This window comes from Peromyscus californicus, unplaced genomic scaffold, assembly GCF_007827085.1.
Source record: "Peromyscus californicus insignis strain IS unplaced genomic scaffold, ASM782708v3 Scaffold_21__1_contigs__length_65335640, whole genome shotgun sequence".
Classification (NCBI taxonomy): domain Eukaryota; kingdom Metazoa; phylum Chordata; class Mammalia; order Rodentia; family Cricetidae; genus Peromyscus; species Peromyscus californicus.
The window spans coordinates 43,438,136-43,455,341 of NW_026294514.1; the positions used below are offsets into that span (position 1 = coordinate 43,438,136).

At 48.1% G+C, this 17,206-nt stretch overlaps 1 protein-coding gene across 1 annotated transcript in view; it reads right to left on the reverse strand.

Moving 5' to 3' along the window:
- LOC128118040 (putative serine/threonine-protein kinase SIK1B) overlaps nt 1-15,465 on the reverse strand; it is a 64,479-nt gene extending 49,014 nt beyond the window's left edge. Inside the window, exon 1 of the mRNA XM_052750608.1 lies at nt 14,776-15,465. Within this exon, the coding sequence (XP_052606568.1) occupies nt 14,776-15,465 (690 nt within the window). The remainder of the gene's footprint in view (nt 1-14,775) is intronic.
- Nucleotides 15,466-17,206: the final 1,741 nt, after the last annotated feature.

Sequence of the window (17,206 nt, forward strand, 5' to 3'; positions counted from 1 at the left end):
CCTTCCACTGAAGACCTTCATCAACTTCCGTGGCTCATGAAATGGGAAGATAACATCCCAAGTGACACCTACTTAGATCCAAACATCCTAGACACACGGTCCTGTTGGGTTTAATATGAAGGCCGTCTTGTAATCCTTTGTAAGGAGAAAACACAATGAAATGATGGGAACATACCTAATCATCAATGAGCAGTCACACAAGGAGCTGGGGTTTGTGCTTGGCTAGACACACTCTCTGACCTGGGCTTTAATACGAATGACGTTTTGAAATCCCTGCATCAAAACAGATATTATGAGTTGATGGGGACATACCTCATCGTCAGAGAACAGGCACACAAGGGGCTACCACTTGAGCTCGGCTGCACCACCCCAGTCAAGCCTGTGGACACTTGAGCTGTTCCTCCTGCGTCCGTAGCATATCCCTCTCTCTCTGGTGTCCCCCAAAAATGGAGGACCAGTGAGCCCTTCTTTGGTCTCTCCCACAACCAGACCTCACAAAAGCACGTGCCCGTTGTGCCAACAGCACCAGGGAAGAAGGTGGCTAGAAGTGCCACTATGCCTCTATGTTTTCACAAGAAAAAAAGTCCCACTTGTAGCTCTGACCCCTATTCAGAGCTGTGGCTGCCCCAAGGATCTAGAGCAACATATTGGAAGAGGAAATAATCCGACACCTGGGTCATACTTTGACATGTAAAAGGTTTCGCCCCTTCAGATCATCTGGTGCTTCAAGAGACAGCACAAGGGAATCAGGGCTTGCCTGTCAAGAGAGTGCTGCTTCGCTTGGGCTCCAAACACACTAGCCCATTCTATGTTCACCAATACAGTTTATCCATTGAAAGAAACAAGGTGTAGAGCCCAGCGAGGAATTGGACAGGCAGGTATTGCCTATGCTGGCTTTTCCATCATGTTTTTCTGTATAGCATCACTATGTTTTTGACTTCATTGGCCACGCTGCCTTTCTCTATATTGGCATGCCACTACAAACTACCTTTCCCATAGTGCCTCTCATGTCCACCACTTCCATTTCCCTTAACGTGCCTAAAGTTTCTAAGTCATATTTCAGTTTTAACATGAGAGGTTTGAGTCAAGATTTTTGGTTTTGGACCACAGGAGATAGGAGATGTCTGTTCGCCCCGTGCTGGCTTTGTTATATGTTTTTCTTTGCTGATACTTTGCCCAGAAGAAGTGGTGCATATTCAAGGATGGTGCTTTGGTGTCCAAAAGAAAAATCCCTGGGGACTAGCTCATCTCCCCCAGCCAGTCAGGAAAGCAAGTGAAAGCACTTAAAACAAAGCGTTCCTACAGTTCCTTCAGAGAGACTCCCTCCCAGACAGGTCTGCGTTTGGTCCTAGCTCATCCATTCCCTCAGAAACAGCCAGAGGCTGTAGGAAAAGGCTGAGTCCATCAGCTGGACAGCAGAAGAGCTCCCAATTTGGAGTGCCAGGCTCATTCACCCAGGACATTTTTAGAAGCTCTTTCTGCAGTCAGTATATTATGCTTTCCAGGAATTCTTGAGCCCACAGAGACATCATGGATGGTTCTTGCTCAGGGTTTTGTAAAGTGTGGTGTCCTGTTACTTTTCAGTCTTCTGTTTCAGAATGGAGACAAAGAGGGACAGTTTTGTAGAGTGTGACAGGGACCTCCTTGTAAGTAGTCACCATTGGAGCACACACCAGGCCGAAGTGATGGAGGGAGCTATTCCCTTGGAACACTGCACATGGCTGGAAGCTCCTCGGAGGCTCCTGAGAGGTTAGAGTATGACAGTGAAGGGGAAATGTGCCTGGGGACAAACATGGAAACAATCACCGTGGGCGATATATAACCTACTGTGATTGGTGTATTTCTCACTTAGGCCTCAGTGTGAGAGATGAGTTTCCTGTATAGAAGGCTGTGGGCTGCCCTGCAGTTCTGTCCCTACAGACCAGGGAGCTGAATTCAGTAACCTGTGGAACTTTTTCACTAGTATTCAGCTTGTTAGTTGTTGACTTGCGGCTTCACGACGATCTGTATGCACAGGAGCACAGTGACCACCTAGCCACATGTCCTGCCAGCCCGTAAAGAAGAACCCAAAAAGTCAATAAATATTCCTATTTGCCATGGGCCAGGGTACATTTGGCTCTGTGAAACCTGCATATCATTGATTCACAGGCACCCATTGGCCATATATATTACAGACAATTTAGAGCAGGACCTCTCATTATCATGGAAGACCCTGGGTAAACTACAGCGTCCTAACTTCATAGGCCTCTTCCAGCTTCTTCCTACAGTACATTTCTTCGTGACTAAGAAAACTTTTTCCCACAAGTAAGGGAGGAAGGCAGGTTGCAGGAGGACGAAGAACAGACAATATTTGGCCAGATATTGTCAGGCATCAAGTTTTGCCATGAACTTGACATCATCTATCAAGACCTGAATTCTGAAAATATTCTACCAGGTGAAGAGGGCAACGTGAAGCTGACAGACTTTGTTATCTCCACCAGAAGAAGCGCTGGCACTGTATTGCAAGCACAATGTGGGACCAAGACCTTCAATGGCCCAGAACTGGTACTGGGGGATGGCTATGATGGGAAGAAAGCAGATGCATAGAGTCTGGGTATTTTAATACCTCCAGGTACCATTCCTTCCCAGGAAGCACCCTGGAAGAGATCAAGGATTGTATCATCAAAGGGACCCATGACATTCCAGCTCTTGTCTATGGGTCACTTGAAAACCAAATTCAGTAAATGCTCACAATTGCCCCACAGAGAAGAGGCCCTCCACTGAAGACCTTCATCAACTTCCGTGGCTCATGAAATGGGAAGATAACATCCCAAGTGACACCTACTTAGATCCAAACATCCTAGACACATGGTCGTGTTGGATTTAATATGAAGGCCGTCTTGTAATCCTTTGTAAGGAGAAAACACAATGAAATGATGGGAACATACCTAATCATCAATGAGCAGTCACACAAGGAGCTGGGATTTGCACTTGGCTAGACACACTCTCTGACCTCTGCTTTAATGCGAATGACGTTTTGGAATCCCTGCATCAAAACAGATATGATGAGTTGATGGGGACATACCTAATCATCAGAAAACAGGCACACAAGGGGCTGCCGCTTAAGCTCGGCTGCACCACCTCAGTCAAGCCTGTGGACGCTGGAGCTGCTTCTCCTGCGTCCCTAGTATATCCCTCTGTCTCTGGTCTTCCCCAAAACGGAGGGCCAGTGAGCCCTTCTTTGGCCTCCTCCACACCCAGACCTCACAACAGCACCTGCCCTTTGTGCCAACGGCACCAGGGCAGAAGGTGGCTAGAAGTGCCTCCATGCCTCTATGTTTTCCCCAGAACAAGAGTCCCACTTGTAGCTCTGACCCCTATCCAGAGCTGTGGCTGCCCCAAGGATCTGGAGCGACATATTGGAAGAAGAAATGCTCTGGCACCTGGGCCGGATTTGACATGGAAAAGGTTTCGCCCCTTCAGATCATCTGGTGCTTCAAGAGACAGCAGAAGGGAATCAGGGCTTTCCTGTCAAGAGAGTGCCGCTTAGCTTGGGCTCCAAACACACAAGCCCATTCTATGTTCACCAATACAGTGGATCCATTGAAAGAATCAAGCTGTAGAACCCAGCGAGGAATTGGGCAGGCAGGTAGTGCCTATGCTGGCTTTTCCAGCCTGCCTTTCTCTATAGTATCACTATGTTTTTGACTTCATTGGCCACGCTGCCATTCTCTATATTGGCATGCCACTACAAACTACCTTTCCCATAGTGCCTCTCATGTCCACCACTTCCATTTTCCATTACGTGCCTAAAGTTTCTAAGTCACATTTCAGCTTTAACATGAGAGGTTTGAATCAAGATTTTTGCTTTTGGACCACAGGATTAAGGAGATGTCTGTTCTCCCAAGGCTGGCTTTGTTATATGTTTTTCTTTGTTGAGACTATCCCCGGAGCGAGTGGTACATGTTCAAGAAAGGTGCTTTGGTGTCCAAAGGAAAAATCACCAGGGACTTGCTCATCTGCCCCAGCCAGTCAGTAAAAACAAGTGAAAGCACTTAAAACAAAGCGTTCCTACAGTTCCTTCAGAGAGAATGCCTCCCAGACAGGTTTGGCTCTGTAACTGGCCTATCATTGCCTCACAGGCACCATTGTCCATCACCTTTATAGACAGCATAGAGCAGGAACTCTGGTTATTGTGTCAGATGGTGACCCTGGATAAACTACACTAGCCTATCATAATTTACCTCTTCCAGATTCTTATAAAACCACAACATTTCTTTGTGACTGAAAAACTTGTTCAAAGAGTAAGGGAGGAAGGCAGGCTGCAGGAGAAAGAGGCACAGAAAATACTCGATTAAATCTTGTCAGCCATCAAGTGTTGCCATGGCTTGACATCGTCCATCGAGACCTGAATTCTGAAAATATCCTTCTAGATGAAGAGGGCAATGTGAACCTGGCAGACTTTGGTATCTCCACCAGATGTAGAGCTGGCACTGTAGTGTAAGGGCAATGTGGGACCAAGACTTTCAATGCCCCAGAACTGGTACTGGGAGAGGGCTACAATGGGAATAAAGCAGATGTGTGGAGTCTGGGTGTGTTGCTCTACTTTATTACCACAGGGTACCACTCCTACCCAGGAAGCACCCTGGAAGAGATCTAAAAGGGACCTATGAAGTTTCAGCTCATGTGTCTTTTTAACTTGAAAACTTAATTCATTAAATGCTCACAATTGCCCCATAGAGGAGGGCTCCATTGATGGTCTTCAGCAACATCCATGGCTCATGAAATGGGAAGCAAACATCCCAAGTGACACCTACTTAGTTCCTAATGTCCTAGACACACTGTCGTTTTGGGTTTAGTATCATTGCCATCTGTTACTCTTTAAAATGGAAAATACAATGAAATGATGGGGACATACCTCATCATAAAGAGCAGTCACTCAAGGAGCTGGGGTTTTCACTTGGCTGCACCCCCTCATCCAAGCATGAGGACTTTGGAGTTGCGCCTCCCCATCCCCAGTACATCCCTGTATCTCTGTTCTTCACCTAAAACAAAGGGCCAGTGAGCCTACCTTTGGCCTTTTCCACACCCAGTCCTCAAAACAGCATCTGCCTGTTGTGCCAACAGCACCAGGGCAGAAGGTGGCCCGAAGTGTACCATGCCTGTACGTTGTCCCCAGAAGAGCCCCACTTGGAGCTATGCCCCCTATCCAGAGCTGCGGATGCCCCAAGTATCTACAGCGGCATACTGGAAGAGGAAATGACCAGGCACCTGAGCCGGACCTTACAATGCAAAAGTCATTGCCTCTTCTGAACATGGGGTGTTTCCGGCTTTCTTCGGGCTCCAAACACATAAGCCCATTCTATGTTCTCTAATAAAGTGGTTCCCCTGAAAGAGACAACCTATAGAGCCCAGTGAGGAATTGGGCAGGCAGGTAGTGCCCTATGCTGGCTTTTCCAGCATGCTTTTCTCTATAGCATCACTATGTTTTTTACTTCATTGGCCACGCTGCCTTTCTCTATATTGGCATGCCACTACAAACTACCTTTCCCATAGTGCCTCTCATGTCCACCACTCCCATTTCCCTTTACATGGCTAAAGTTTCTATGTCACATTTCAGCTTTAACAGGAGAGGTTTGAGTCAAGATTTTTGCTTTTGGACCACAGGATTAAGGAGATGTCTGTTCTCCCAGGGCTGGCTTTGTTATATGTTTTTCTTTGCTGAGACTTTCCCCGGAGCGAGTAGTACATGTTCAAGAAAGGTGCTTTGGTGCCCAAAGGAGAAATCCCTGGGGACTTGCTCATCTGCCCCAGCCAGTCAGTAAAAACAAGTGAAAGCACTGAAAACAAAGCGTTCCTACAGTTCCTTCAGAGAGACTCCCTCCCAGACAGCTCTGCGTTTGGTCCTAGCTCATCCATTTCCTCACAAACAGCTAGAGGCTGTAGGCAAGGCTGAGTCCATCAGCTGGACAGCAGAAGAGCTCCCAGTTTGGAGTGCCAGGCTCATTCACCCAGGACATTTTTAGAAGCTCCTTCTGCAGTCAGTGCACTATGCTTGCCAGGATTTCCTGAGCCCACAGAGACATCATGGATGGGTCCTGCTCAGGGTTTTGTAAGGTGTGCTGTCCTGTTACTTTTCAGTCTTCTCTTTCAGAATGGAGACAAAGAGGGACAGTTTTGTAGAGTGTGACAGGGACCTCCTTGTAAGTAGTCACCATTGGAGCACACACCAGGCCGAAGTGATGGAGGGAACTGTTCCCTTGGAACACTGCACATGGCTGGAAGCTCCTCGGAGGCTCCTGGAGAGGATAGAGTGTGACAGCAAAGGGGAAATGTGCCTGTGGACAAACATGGAAACAGTCACCATGGGCGATATATAACTAACTGTGATTGGTCTCTTTCTCACTCAGCCCTCAGTGAGAGAGATTAGTATCCTGTATACAAGGCTGTGGGCTGGCCTGCAGTTCCTTCCCTACAGACCAGGGAGCTGAATTCAGTAACCGTTGGACCTTTTTCACTACTACCCAGCTTATTACCTCTTGAGTTGCGGCTTCACAAAGATCTGTCTGCACAGGAGCACAGTGACCACCTAGCCACATGTCCTGCCAGCCCGTAAAGAAGAACCCAAAAAGTCAATAAATGTTCCTATTTGCCATCGGCCAGGGTACATTTGGCTCTGTGAAACCTGCATATCATTGATTCACAGGCACCCATTGGCCATAAATATTATAGAAATTTAGAACAGGACCTCTCGTTATCGTGGAAGTCCCTGGGTAAACTACAGCATCCTAACTTCATAGGCCTCTTCCAGCCTCTTCCTACAGTACATTTCTTCGTGACTAAGGAAACTTGTTCCCACAAGTAAGGGAGGAAGGCAGGTTGCAGGAGGAAGAAGAACAGACAATATTTGGCCAGATATTGTCAGGCATCAAGTTTTGCCATGAACTTGACATCATCTATCAAGACCTGAATTCTGAAAATCTTCTACCAGGTGAAGAGGGCAACGTGAAGCTGACAGACTTTGTTATCTCCACCAGATGAAGAGCTGGCAGTCTTTTGCAAGCACAATGTGGGACCAAGACCTTCAATGCCCCAGAACTGGTACTGGGATTGGGCTATGATGGGAAGAAAGCAGATGTGTAGAGTCTGGGTATGCTGCTCTATTTTAATACCTCCAGGTACCACCCCTTCCCAGGAAGCACCCTGGAAGAGATCAAGGATAGTATCATCAAAGGGACCTATGACATTCCAGCTCATGTCTATGGGTCACTTGAAAACCCAATTCAGTAAATGCTCACAATTGCCCCACAGAGAGGAGGCCCTCCACTGAAGACCTTCATCAACTTCCGTGGCTCATGAAATGGGAAGATAACATCCCAAGTGACACCTACTTAGATCCAAACATCCTAGACACACCGGTCCTGTTGGGTTTAATATGAAGGCCGTCTTGTAATCCTTTGTAAGGTGAAAACACAATGAAATGATGGGGATATACCTAAACATGAAAGAACAGTCACACAAGGAGCTGGGGTTTGCACTTGGCTGCACCACCTGAGCCAAGCCTGTGGACCTTGGAGTTGTGACTCCCCCTCCCCCTCGTTCTATCTCTCATCTTCAGCTGAAACAAAGGGCCAGTGAACCCACCTTTGGCCTCTTCCACACACATTCCTCACAACAGCACCTGCCTGTTGTGCCAACAGCACCAGGGCAGAAGGTGGCTAGAAGTGCCTCCATGCCTCTATGTTTTCCCCAGAAAAGAGTCCCACTTGTAGCTCTGCCCCCTATCCAGAACTGTGGCTGCCCCAAGGATCTACAGCGACATATTGGAAGAGGAAATGATCCGGCACCTGGGCCGCACTTTGACATGGAAAAGGTTTCGCCCCTTCAGATCATCTGGTGCTTCAAGAGACAGCACAAGGCAATCAGGGCTTGCCTGTCAAGAGAGTGCTGCTTCGCTTGGGCTCCAAACACACAAGCCCATTCTATGTTCACCAATACAGTGGATCCATTGAAAGAATCAACCTGTAGAGCCCAGTGAGGAATTGGGCAGGCAGGTATTGCCTATGCTGGCTTTTCCAGCATGCTTTTCTCTATAGCATCACTATGTTTTTGACTTCATTGGCCACGCTGCCTTTCTCTATATTGGCATGCCACTACAAACTACCTTTCCCATAGTGCCTCTCATGTCTACCACTTCTGTTTCCCTTTACATGGCTAAAGTTTCTAAGTCACATTTCAGCTTTAACATGAGAGGTTTCAGTCAAGATTTTTGCTTTTGGACCACAGGAGATAGGAGATGTCTGTTCTCCCAGGGCTGGCTTTGTTATATGTTTTTCTTTGCTGATACTTTTTCCGGAGTGAGTGGTGTATGTTCAAGTAAGGTCCTTTTGTGACCAAAGGAAAAATCACTGGGGCCTTGCTCATCTCCCCCAGCCAGTCAGTAAAAACAAGTGAAAGCACTGAAAACAAAGCTTTCCTACAGTTCCTTCAGAGAGACTCCCTCCCAGACAGCTCTGGGTTTGGTCCCTGGTCATCCTTTTCCTCACAAAGAGTTAGAGGCTGTAGACAAGGCTGAGTCCATCAGCTGGACAGCAGAAGATCTCCCAATTTGGAGAGCCAGGTTCATTCACCCAGGAGACATTTAGAAGCTCCTTCTGTTGTCAGTGCATTATGCTTGACAGGATTTCCTGAGCCCACAGACATCATGGTGGCGTCCTGCTCAGGGTTTTCTAAAGTGTGGTGTCCTCTTATTTTTTATCCTCTGTCTAGGAATCAAGGACAAGAGGGACATATATACAGAGTGTGACAGGGACCTCCTTGTAGGTAGTCACCACTGGAGCACACACCAGGCCGAAGTGAGAAAGGGTTCTGTTGGGACTCTGCACATGGCTGGAAGCTCCTAGGAGACTCCTGGAGAGGATAGTGTGTGACAGTGAAGGGGAAATGTTCCTGGGCCCTTACATGGAAACAGTCACTGTGGGTCATACATAGCCTACTGTGATTGGTCCATTTCTCCCTCAGACCTCACTGTGAGGGTTGAGTGTCCTGTATATAAGGCTGGGAGCTGATAGCAGTTCTGTCCCTAAAGACCAGGGAGCTGATTTCAGTTACCTGTGGATCTTTTTCACCGTTATCTAGCTTGTTATTTGTTGAGTTTCGACTTCACAAAGATTGGTCTGTACAGAAGCACAGTGAAGACCCACTCTCATGGCCTGCCACATCCCAAAGAAGAATCTGAAAAGTCTATACATGTTCCTACCTATCATCGGCCAGAGTACATTTGGCTCTGTAACTGGCCTATCATCGCCTCACACGCACCATTGTCCATCACCTTTATAGACAGCATAGAGCAGGAACTCTGGTTATTGTGTCAGATGGTGACCCTGGATAAACTACACATTCCTATCATAATTTACCTCTTAAAATTTTATAAAACCACAACATTTCTTTGTGACTGAGAAACTTGTTCCAAGAGTAAGGGAGGAAGGCAGGCTGCAGGAGGAAGAGGCACAGAAAACACTCAGTAACATCTTATTAGCCATCAAGTGTTTCCATGGCTTGACATCGTCCATCAAGAGCTGAAGCCCGAAAATATCCTCTTAGACGAAGAGGGAAACGTGAAGCTGGCAGACTTTGGTCTCGCCACCAAGTATAGAGCAGGAACTCTACTGCAAAGGCAATGTGGGACCAAGACATTCAATGCCCCAGAACAGATACTGGGATTGGGCTATGATGGGAAGAAGACGGATGTGTGGAGTCTGGGTGGGTTGCTCTACTTTATCACTACCGGGAACCACCCCTTCCAAGGAGACCCATGGAAGAGATCCAGGGGAAGATCGACACAGGCACCTATGACATTCCAGCTCACGTCATTGGGCAACTGGAAAATTTAATTCACCAAATATTGACAGTTTCCTCAGAGAAGAGGCCCTCCATTGAAGACCTTCAGCAACATCCATGGGTTATGAAGTGGAAAGAAAATATCCCAAGTGAAACCTTATTAGATCCCAAGGTCCTAGACACACTCTCTGACCTCAGCTTTAATGCAAATGACGTTTTGGAATCCCTCCGAAAAAATATTTATGATGAGTTGATGGGGACATACCTAATCATCAGAAAACAGGCACACAAGGGGCTGCTGCTTGAGGTCGGCTGCACCACCTCAGTCAAGCCTGTGGACGCTGGAGCTGCTCCTCCTGCGTCCCTAGCATATCCCTCTGTCTCTGGTCTTCCCCAAAAATGGAGGGCCAGTGAGCCCTTCTTTGGCCTCCTCCACACCCAGACCTCACAACAGCACCTGCCCTTTGTGCCAACGGCACCAGGGCAGAAGGTGGCTAGAAGTGCCTCCATGCCTCTATGTTTTCCCCAGAACAAGAGTCCCACTTGTATCTCTGCCCCCTATCCAGAGCTGTGGCTTCCCCAAGTATCTACAGTGACAAATTGGAAGAGGAAATGATCCGGCACCTGCGCCGCACTTTGACATGGAAAAGGTTTCGCCCCTTCAGATCATCTGGTGCTTCAAGAGACAGCACAAGGCAATCAGGGCTTGCCTGTCAAGAGAGTACTGCTTCGCTTGGGCTACAAACATACAAGCCCATTCTATGTTCACCAGTACAGTGGATCCATTGAAAGAATCAACCTGTGGAGCCCAGTGAGGAATTGGGCAGGCAGGTATTGCCTATGCTGGCTTTTCCAGCATGCTTTTCTCTATAGCATAACTATGTTTTTGACTTCATTGGCCACGCTGCCTTTCTCTATAATTGGCATGCCACTACAAACTACCTTTCCCATAGAGCCTCTCGAGCCTCCTACTTCCATTTCCCTTTACATGGCTAAAGTTTCTAAGTCACATTTCAGCTTTAACAGGAGAGGTTTCAGTCAAGATTTTTGCTTTTAGACCACAGGAGATAGGAGATAGGTTTTTAGTTGCCCAGAGACATGACCTAGAATATCAGATGTCACTCTTAAGGATGTGTTCCTGCAGTCTATGAATGGTGTTCCCTAATCAGGGGAGGTCGTCAGTGCTCATAACTCAGGGAGCATCCTGCCCAGACTACACCCATCATTCTCATCAGATCCTTTTCTGAGAAAGAGTTATGGAGCATTGAAGGGCTCAGGCCTAGTGTCCAACTCTAACCTTGCTGTCTGCATCCAAGTGGGTGTTTTAGGCTTTGTTTTGTGGCAGTATTTGATCACTGTTTTGGTCTGTTCAGATTGTGTCTGGGCCTCTTCTTCCTGCAGCCATCAAGCTTCCTCCTCAGCACATTCAGATATTAAGTCAAAGCAGATGATATCATGATGTGGGACATGCAGGTTGCATTCGGATGCTGTTACCTTTGGAGAAGGGGCATTTCTGACAAAAATGTAGCACAGATGCTTCTCTGTGCTTTCCAGGATTTCTTCCTGAGGAGGTATGCTAAGTAGCAGGGTTTGATCCAGCCGGTGTAGAAATACATCTGAACACCCCTTTGGTCCCCACAAAACAAGCATACACATTTCTGATTATTCGGATGAAAAGACAGAGGAAATAAAATGCAAAGCACATATGTACCCTCTCATACCTGCGTGCCCAATTCCTTGGGCTTTTCATTCTGTCTCTTTCAGGGGAATCACTTTGTTGTTGAACATGGGCTGGACTTGTGTCTTTCGATCCCCAGAGAAGCAGCATAATCTTGAGAGGCAGGCCCTGATTCTCTTGCGCAGTCTCTGGAAGCACCCGATGTTCTGAGGGTTCAGTGCATTTTCCATGTCAGAGTCAGTCCCAGGGGACGGGAGGGTTTCCTCATCTCATATGCTGCTGCAGACACTTGGAGAAGTCTCGCCTCTGGATGGGGTGGCAGAGCTAATAGTGGGGCTCTTGTTCTGGGGACAACGTACAGGCATGGAGGCACTTCTGGCCACCTTCTGCGCTGGTGCTGTTGGCACAACAGGCAGGTGCTGTTGTGAGGGCTGCGTGTGGAGGAGGCCTAAGATGGGCTCCCTGGCCCTCCGTTTTTGGGGAAGACCAGAGACAGAGGGATGTGCTAGGGACGCAGGAGAAGCAGCTCCAGTGTCCACAGGCTTGACTGAGGTGGTGCAGCCGAGCTCAGGCGGCAGCCCCTTGCCTGCCTGTTCTCTGACGATGAAGTATGTCCCCATCAACTCATCATAAATATTTTTTTGGAGGGATTCCAAAACGTCATTTGTATTAAAGCTGAGGTCAGAGAGTGTGTCTAGGACCTTGGGATCTAATAAGGTTTCACTTGGGATATTTTCTTTCCACTTCATAACCCATGGATGTTTACTGAAGGTCTTCAATGGAGGGCCTCTTCTCTGGGGAAACTGTCAATATTTGGTGAATTAAAATTTCCAGTTGTATCAGGCCCTCCGAATGGGTGAGACAGTTGATTGGCTTGATCTGTTTGGGAGGCATCCAGGCAGTGGGACCAGGTCCTGTGCTCATTGCATGAGTTGGCTCTCTGAAACCTGGGGCCTATGCAGGATTGTTTGGCTCGGCCTGGGAGGAGGGGACTAGACCTACCTGGACTGAGTCTACAAAGTTGACCTTAGTCTGTGGGGAAGGCTTTGCCTTGGAGGAGATGGGAATGGGGGGGGGGGGGGTTGGGGGGAAGGTGAGGGGGACTAGAGGGGGTAGAACAAGGGAATCCGTGGCTGATATGTAGAACTGAATTGTATTGCAAAATAAATTAAAAAGAAAAAAAAAACTGAAAGGCATGCCTTCTTTCTCTTCCTTTGCCTCTGAAATGACTATTTCAATGTAGAAGCAGTTTGCAAATCAGAGTGCTGCCCAGGTGCCAAGGGCATTGCTTCTGAGAGTTTACTAAATCTCATGCAAAGGACAGTCTTTTGTGGCCTCAGGGGAACTGGGTACAATCTGGTGGCTCTTCTTGGGACAACAGAAGAAAATGTAAACCAGGAAGACACTTTTACCCCATGACGTGTCCTTAGGCAGTTGCCAATCTGAGAAAAGATGCCTGAAAGGTCAAGGGCAGGATCACTGGCTCTTGGTTTATGGAGAAAAGCAGAAGTGGAGGAGTTTGTGTGGCATTGGAAGGTCTATGGCCAGGGTCCCAATCTTTACAGAGGTCCTTCAGATAAGCCCAAGGTTCTGCAGAGTCTTTCAGGGTGAGAAACATCCCTGTGTTTTTCTCAGAATTTCTCTTCTGCACCGATGCACAGATGATGTTCCAGTCACATCCAAGGTCACAGAGCACAGCTAAGAGGGTGTGTCCTGGGCAGGTCTCACTTGGAAGAGTCTGTGAACTTTGTTCATGTTTGGTGGACCATGGGTGTTTCTGATATCTTGTAGTGGGTGACTTCTGTGGTGCAACTGTCTAAAGTTGGTGACTGAGGGTTTTCAGCTGCCCAGACACATGACCAGGAATTACGGATGCCCCATTAGGATGTGGTCCTGCCGTCTATGAATGGTGTTCCCTAAGCAGGGGAGGTGGTCAGTGCTCATAACTCAGGGAGCATCCTGCCCAGACTCCACCCATCATTCTCCTCAGATCCTTTTCTGAGAAAGAGTTATGGAGCATTGAAGGGCTCAGGCCTAGTGTCCAACTCTAACCTTGCTGTCTGCATCCAAGTGGGTGCTTTAGGCTTTGTTTTGTGGCAGTATTTGATCACTGTTTTGATCTGGTCAGATTGTGTCTGGGCCTCTTCTTCCTGCAGCCATCAAGCTTCCTCCTCAGCACATTCAGATATTAAGTCAAAGCAGATGATATCATGATGTGGGACATGCAGGTTGCATTCGGATGCTGTTACCTCTGGAGAAGGGGCATTTCTGACAAAAATGTAGCCCAGATGCTTCTCTGTGCTTTCCAGGATTTCTTCCTGAGGAGGTATGCTAAGTAGCAGGGTTTAATCCACCCGGTGTAGAAATACATCTGAACACCCCTTTGGTCCCCACAAAACAAGCATACACATTTCTGATTTTTCGGATGAAAAGACAGAGGAAATAAAATGCAAAGCACATATGTACCCTCTAATACCTGCGTGCCCAATTCCTTGGGCTTTTCATTCTGTCTCTTTCAGGGGAATCACTTTGTTGTTGAACATGGGCTGGACTTGTGTCTTTCGATCCCCAGAGAAGCAGCATAATCTTGAGAGGCAGGCCCTGATTCTCTTGCGCAGTCTCTGGAAGCACCTGATGTTCTGAGGGTTCAGTGCATTTTCCATGTCAGAGTCAGTCCCAGGGGACGGGAGGGTTTCCTCATCTCATATGCTGCTGCAGACACTTGGAGAAGTCTCGCCTCTGGATGGGGTGGCAGAGCTAATAGTGGGGCTCTTGTTCTGGGGACAACGTACAAGCATGGAGGCACTTCTGGCCACCTTCTGCGCTGGTGCTGTTGGCACAACAGGCAGGTGCTGTTGTGAGGGCTGCGTGTGGAGGAGGCCTAAGATGGGCTCCCTGGCCCTCCGTTTTGGGGGAAGACCAGAGACAGAGGGATGTGCTAGGGACGCAGGAGAAGCAGCTCCAGTGTCCACAGGCTTGACTGAGGTGGTGCAGCCGAGCTCAAGCGGCAGCCCCTTGTGTGCCTGTTCTCTGACGATGAAGTATGTCCCCATCAACTCATCATAAATATTTTTTTGGAGGGATTCCAAAACGTCATTTGTATTAAAGCTGAGGTCAGAGAGTGTGTCTAGGACCTTTGGATCTAATAAGGTTTCACTTGGGATATTTTCTTTCCACTTCATAACCCATGGATGTTGCTGAAGGTCTTCAATGGAGGGCTTCTTCATTGAGGAAACTGTCAATATTTGGTGAATTAAATTTTCCAGTTGCCCAGTGACGTGAGCTGGAATGTCATAGGTGCCTGTGTCGATCTTTCTCTGGATCTCTTCCATGGTGTCTCCTTGGAAGGGGTGGTTCCCGGTACTGATAAAGTAGAGCAACCCACCCAGAATCCACACATCCGTCTTCTTCCCATCATAGCCCAATCCCAGTATCTGTTCTGGGGCATTGAATGTCTTGGTCCCACATTGCCTTTGCAGTTGAGTTCCTGCTCTATACTTGGTGGTGAGACCAAAGTCTGCCAGCTTCAAGATTCCCTCTTCGTCTAAGAGGATATTTTCGGGCTTCAGCTCTCGATGGACTATGTCAAGGTCATGGCAATACTTGATGGCTGACAGGATCTGCCTGAATATTTTCTGTGTCTCTCCTCCTGCAGCCTGCCCTCCTCTGTCACTCTTTGGAACAAGTCTTCTCCCTTGGCATACTCCGTGATGAAGCAGATTAGCTCTGGTGTTACCAGTACCTTGGAAGAGGTGAATGATATTGGGGTGGTGCAGTTTTTCAAGGGCCATCATCTCAGATACGATGAACCGGAGGTCCTCCTCAAGGTTTTCTATCACTTTTACTGCCACCGGGATGCCTGTGAGGCGATGGTAGGCCAGTTGCACAGAGCCAAATGCACGGTGGCCAATGTTATATAGGACCATATATTGGCTGTTCAGGCTCTTCGTGTTGGGGTGGCTGTCCATGAGGCTAGGTGGTCACTGTGCTCCTGTGCAGACAGGTGGTGGCGAAGTCTCAGCTCAACAACTAACCAGATAGCTAGGAGAGTCCCACAGGTCACCTAAATCAGCTCCCTGGTCTGTAGGGACAGAGCTGCAGCCCAGCCCACGGCCTTATATACAGGACCCTCAATCCTCACAGTTGCTCCTTGTGAGGTCAGAGTGAGAAATGGACCAATCACAGCAGGCTATCTATAGCCTACAGTGGCTGTCTTCATGCTGTGCCCCAGGTACCTTTCCCCTTCTCATCAAAATGAGGTTAGTCTCCACCAGTTTCTGCTTCAGTGGATCAGACAGACAGATAGATATTTACTCATCTACAAATTACAGCCAGCACAGTCAAACATAAACTAGCTCATAAGGACTGGTGGGAACTGAGTGACCAAAGTAAAATGGCCACTCTGTCCTGACCGTTCATCCTGATCCTGCTCATCTTCTCCATCACAGGCCACACCTCCTCCGCTTAAAGCAATGGACTAGGGTACTTTATGGTTTCTTTATGGGTGGTGGGACCACCATCCAGCTGCCTGCTGTCCCACACCATGACCAAGAACATCTTAGGAAGAAAGGATTTCTTTAGCTTACATATTCCAGTCAAAGCCCATCAATGAAGATAGTCAAGGTAAGAACTCGAGCAGGAGCAGAGACAAGAATCATGGGGGAAAGTTACTGACTTGTTCTGCATGACTTGCTCAGCTTGCTTTCTCATATGACTCAGGACCCCTGCCCAGGGCTGACATCACCCACAGTGGGCTGGAACAGCCTCATCAGTGTTTAAGAAACTGGCCCATTTCTCAGTTTCCTCTCCCTTGTGACTCTTGTGTCAAGTTGACAGAACCCAGCCAGTATTCCTGCCTCCTCTTGTGCCCGTGTAGCGAGACCCCCAAGCAAGACCACCACAGAGCCAATATCCCGAGCAGTACAAAGGGGTTTATAAAAACATAAAGCACAGGGTTCTTCTTTACGGGCTGGCAGGACATGTGGCTAGGTGGTCACTGTGCTCCTGTGCAGACAGATCTTTGTGAAGCCGCAACTCAAGAGGTAATAAGCTGGGTAGTAGTGAAGAAGGTCCAACGGTTACTGAATTCAGCTCCCTGGTCTGTAGGGAAGGAACTGCAGGCCAGCCCACAGCCTTGTATACAGGATACTAATCTCTCTCACTGAGGGCTGAGTGAGAAAGAGACCAATCACAGTAGGTTATATATCGCCCATGGTGACTGTTTCCATGTTTGTCCCCAGGCACATTTCCCCTTTGCTGTCACACTCTATCCTCTCCAGGAGCCTCCGAGGAGCTTCCAGCCATGTGCAGTGTTCCAAGGGAACAGTTCCCTCCATCACTTCGGCCTGGTGTGTGCTCCAATGGTGACTACTTACAAGGAGGTCCCTGTCACACTCTACAAAACTGTCCCTCTTTGTCTCCATTCTGAAAGAGAAGACTGAAAAGTAACAGGACAGCACACCTTACAAAACCCTGAGCAGGACCCATCCATGATGTCTCTGTGGGCTCAGGAAATCCTGGCAAGCATAGTGCACTGACTGCAGAAGGAGCTTCTAAAAATGTCCTGGGTGAATGAGCCTGGCACTCCAAATTGGGAGCTCTTCTGCTGTCCAGCTGATGGACTCAGCCTTTTCCTACAGCCTCTAGCTGTTTGTGAGGAAATGGATGAGCTAGGACCAAACGCAGAGCTGTCTGGGAGGAAGTCTCTCT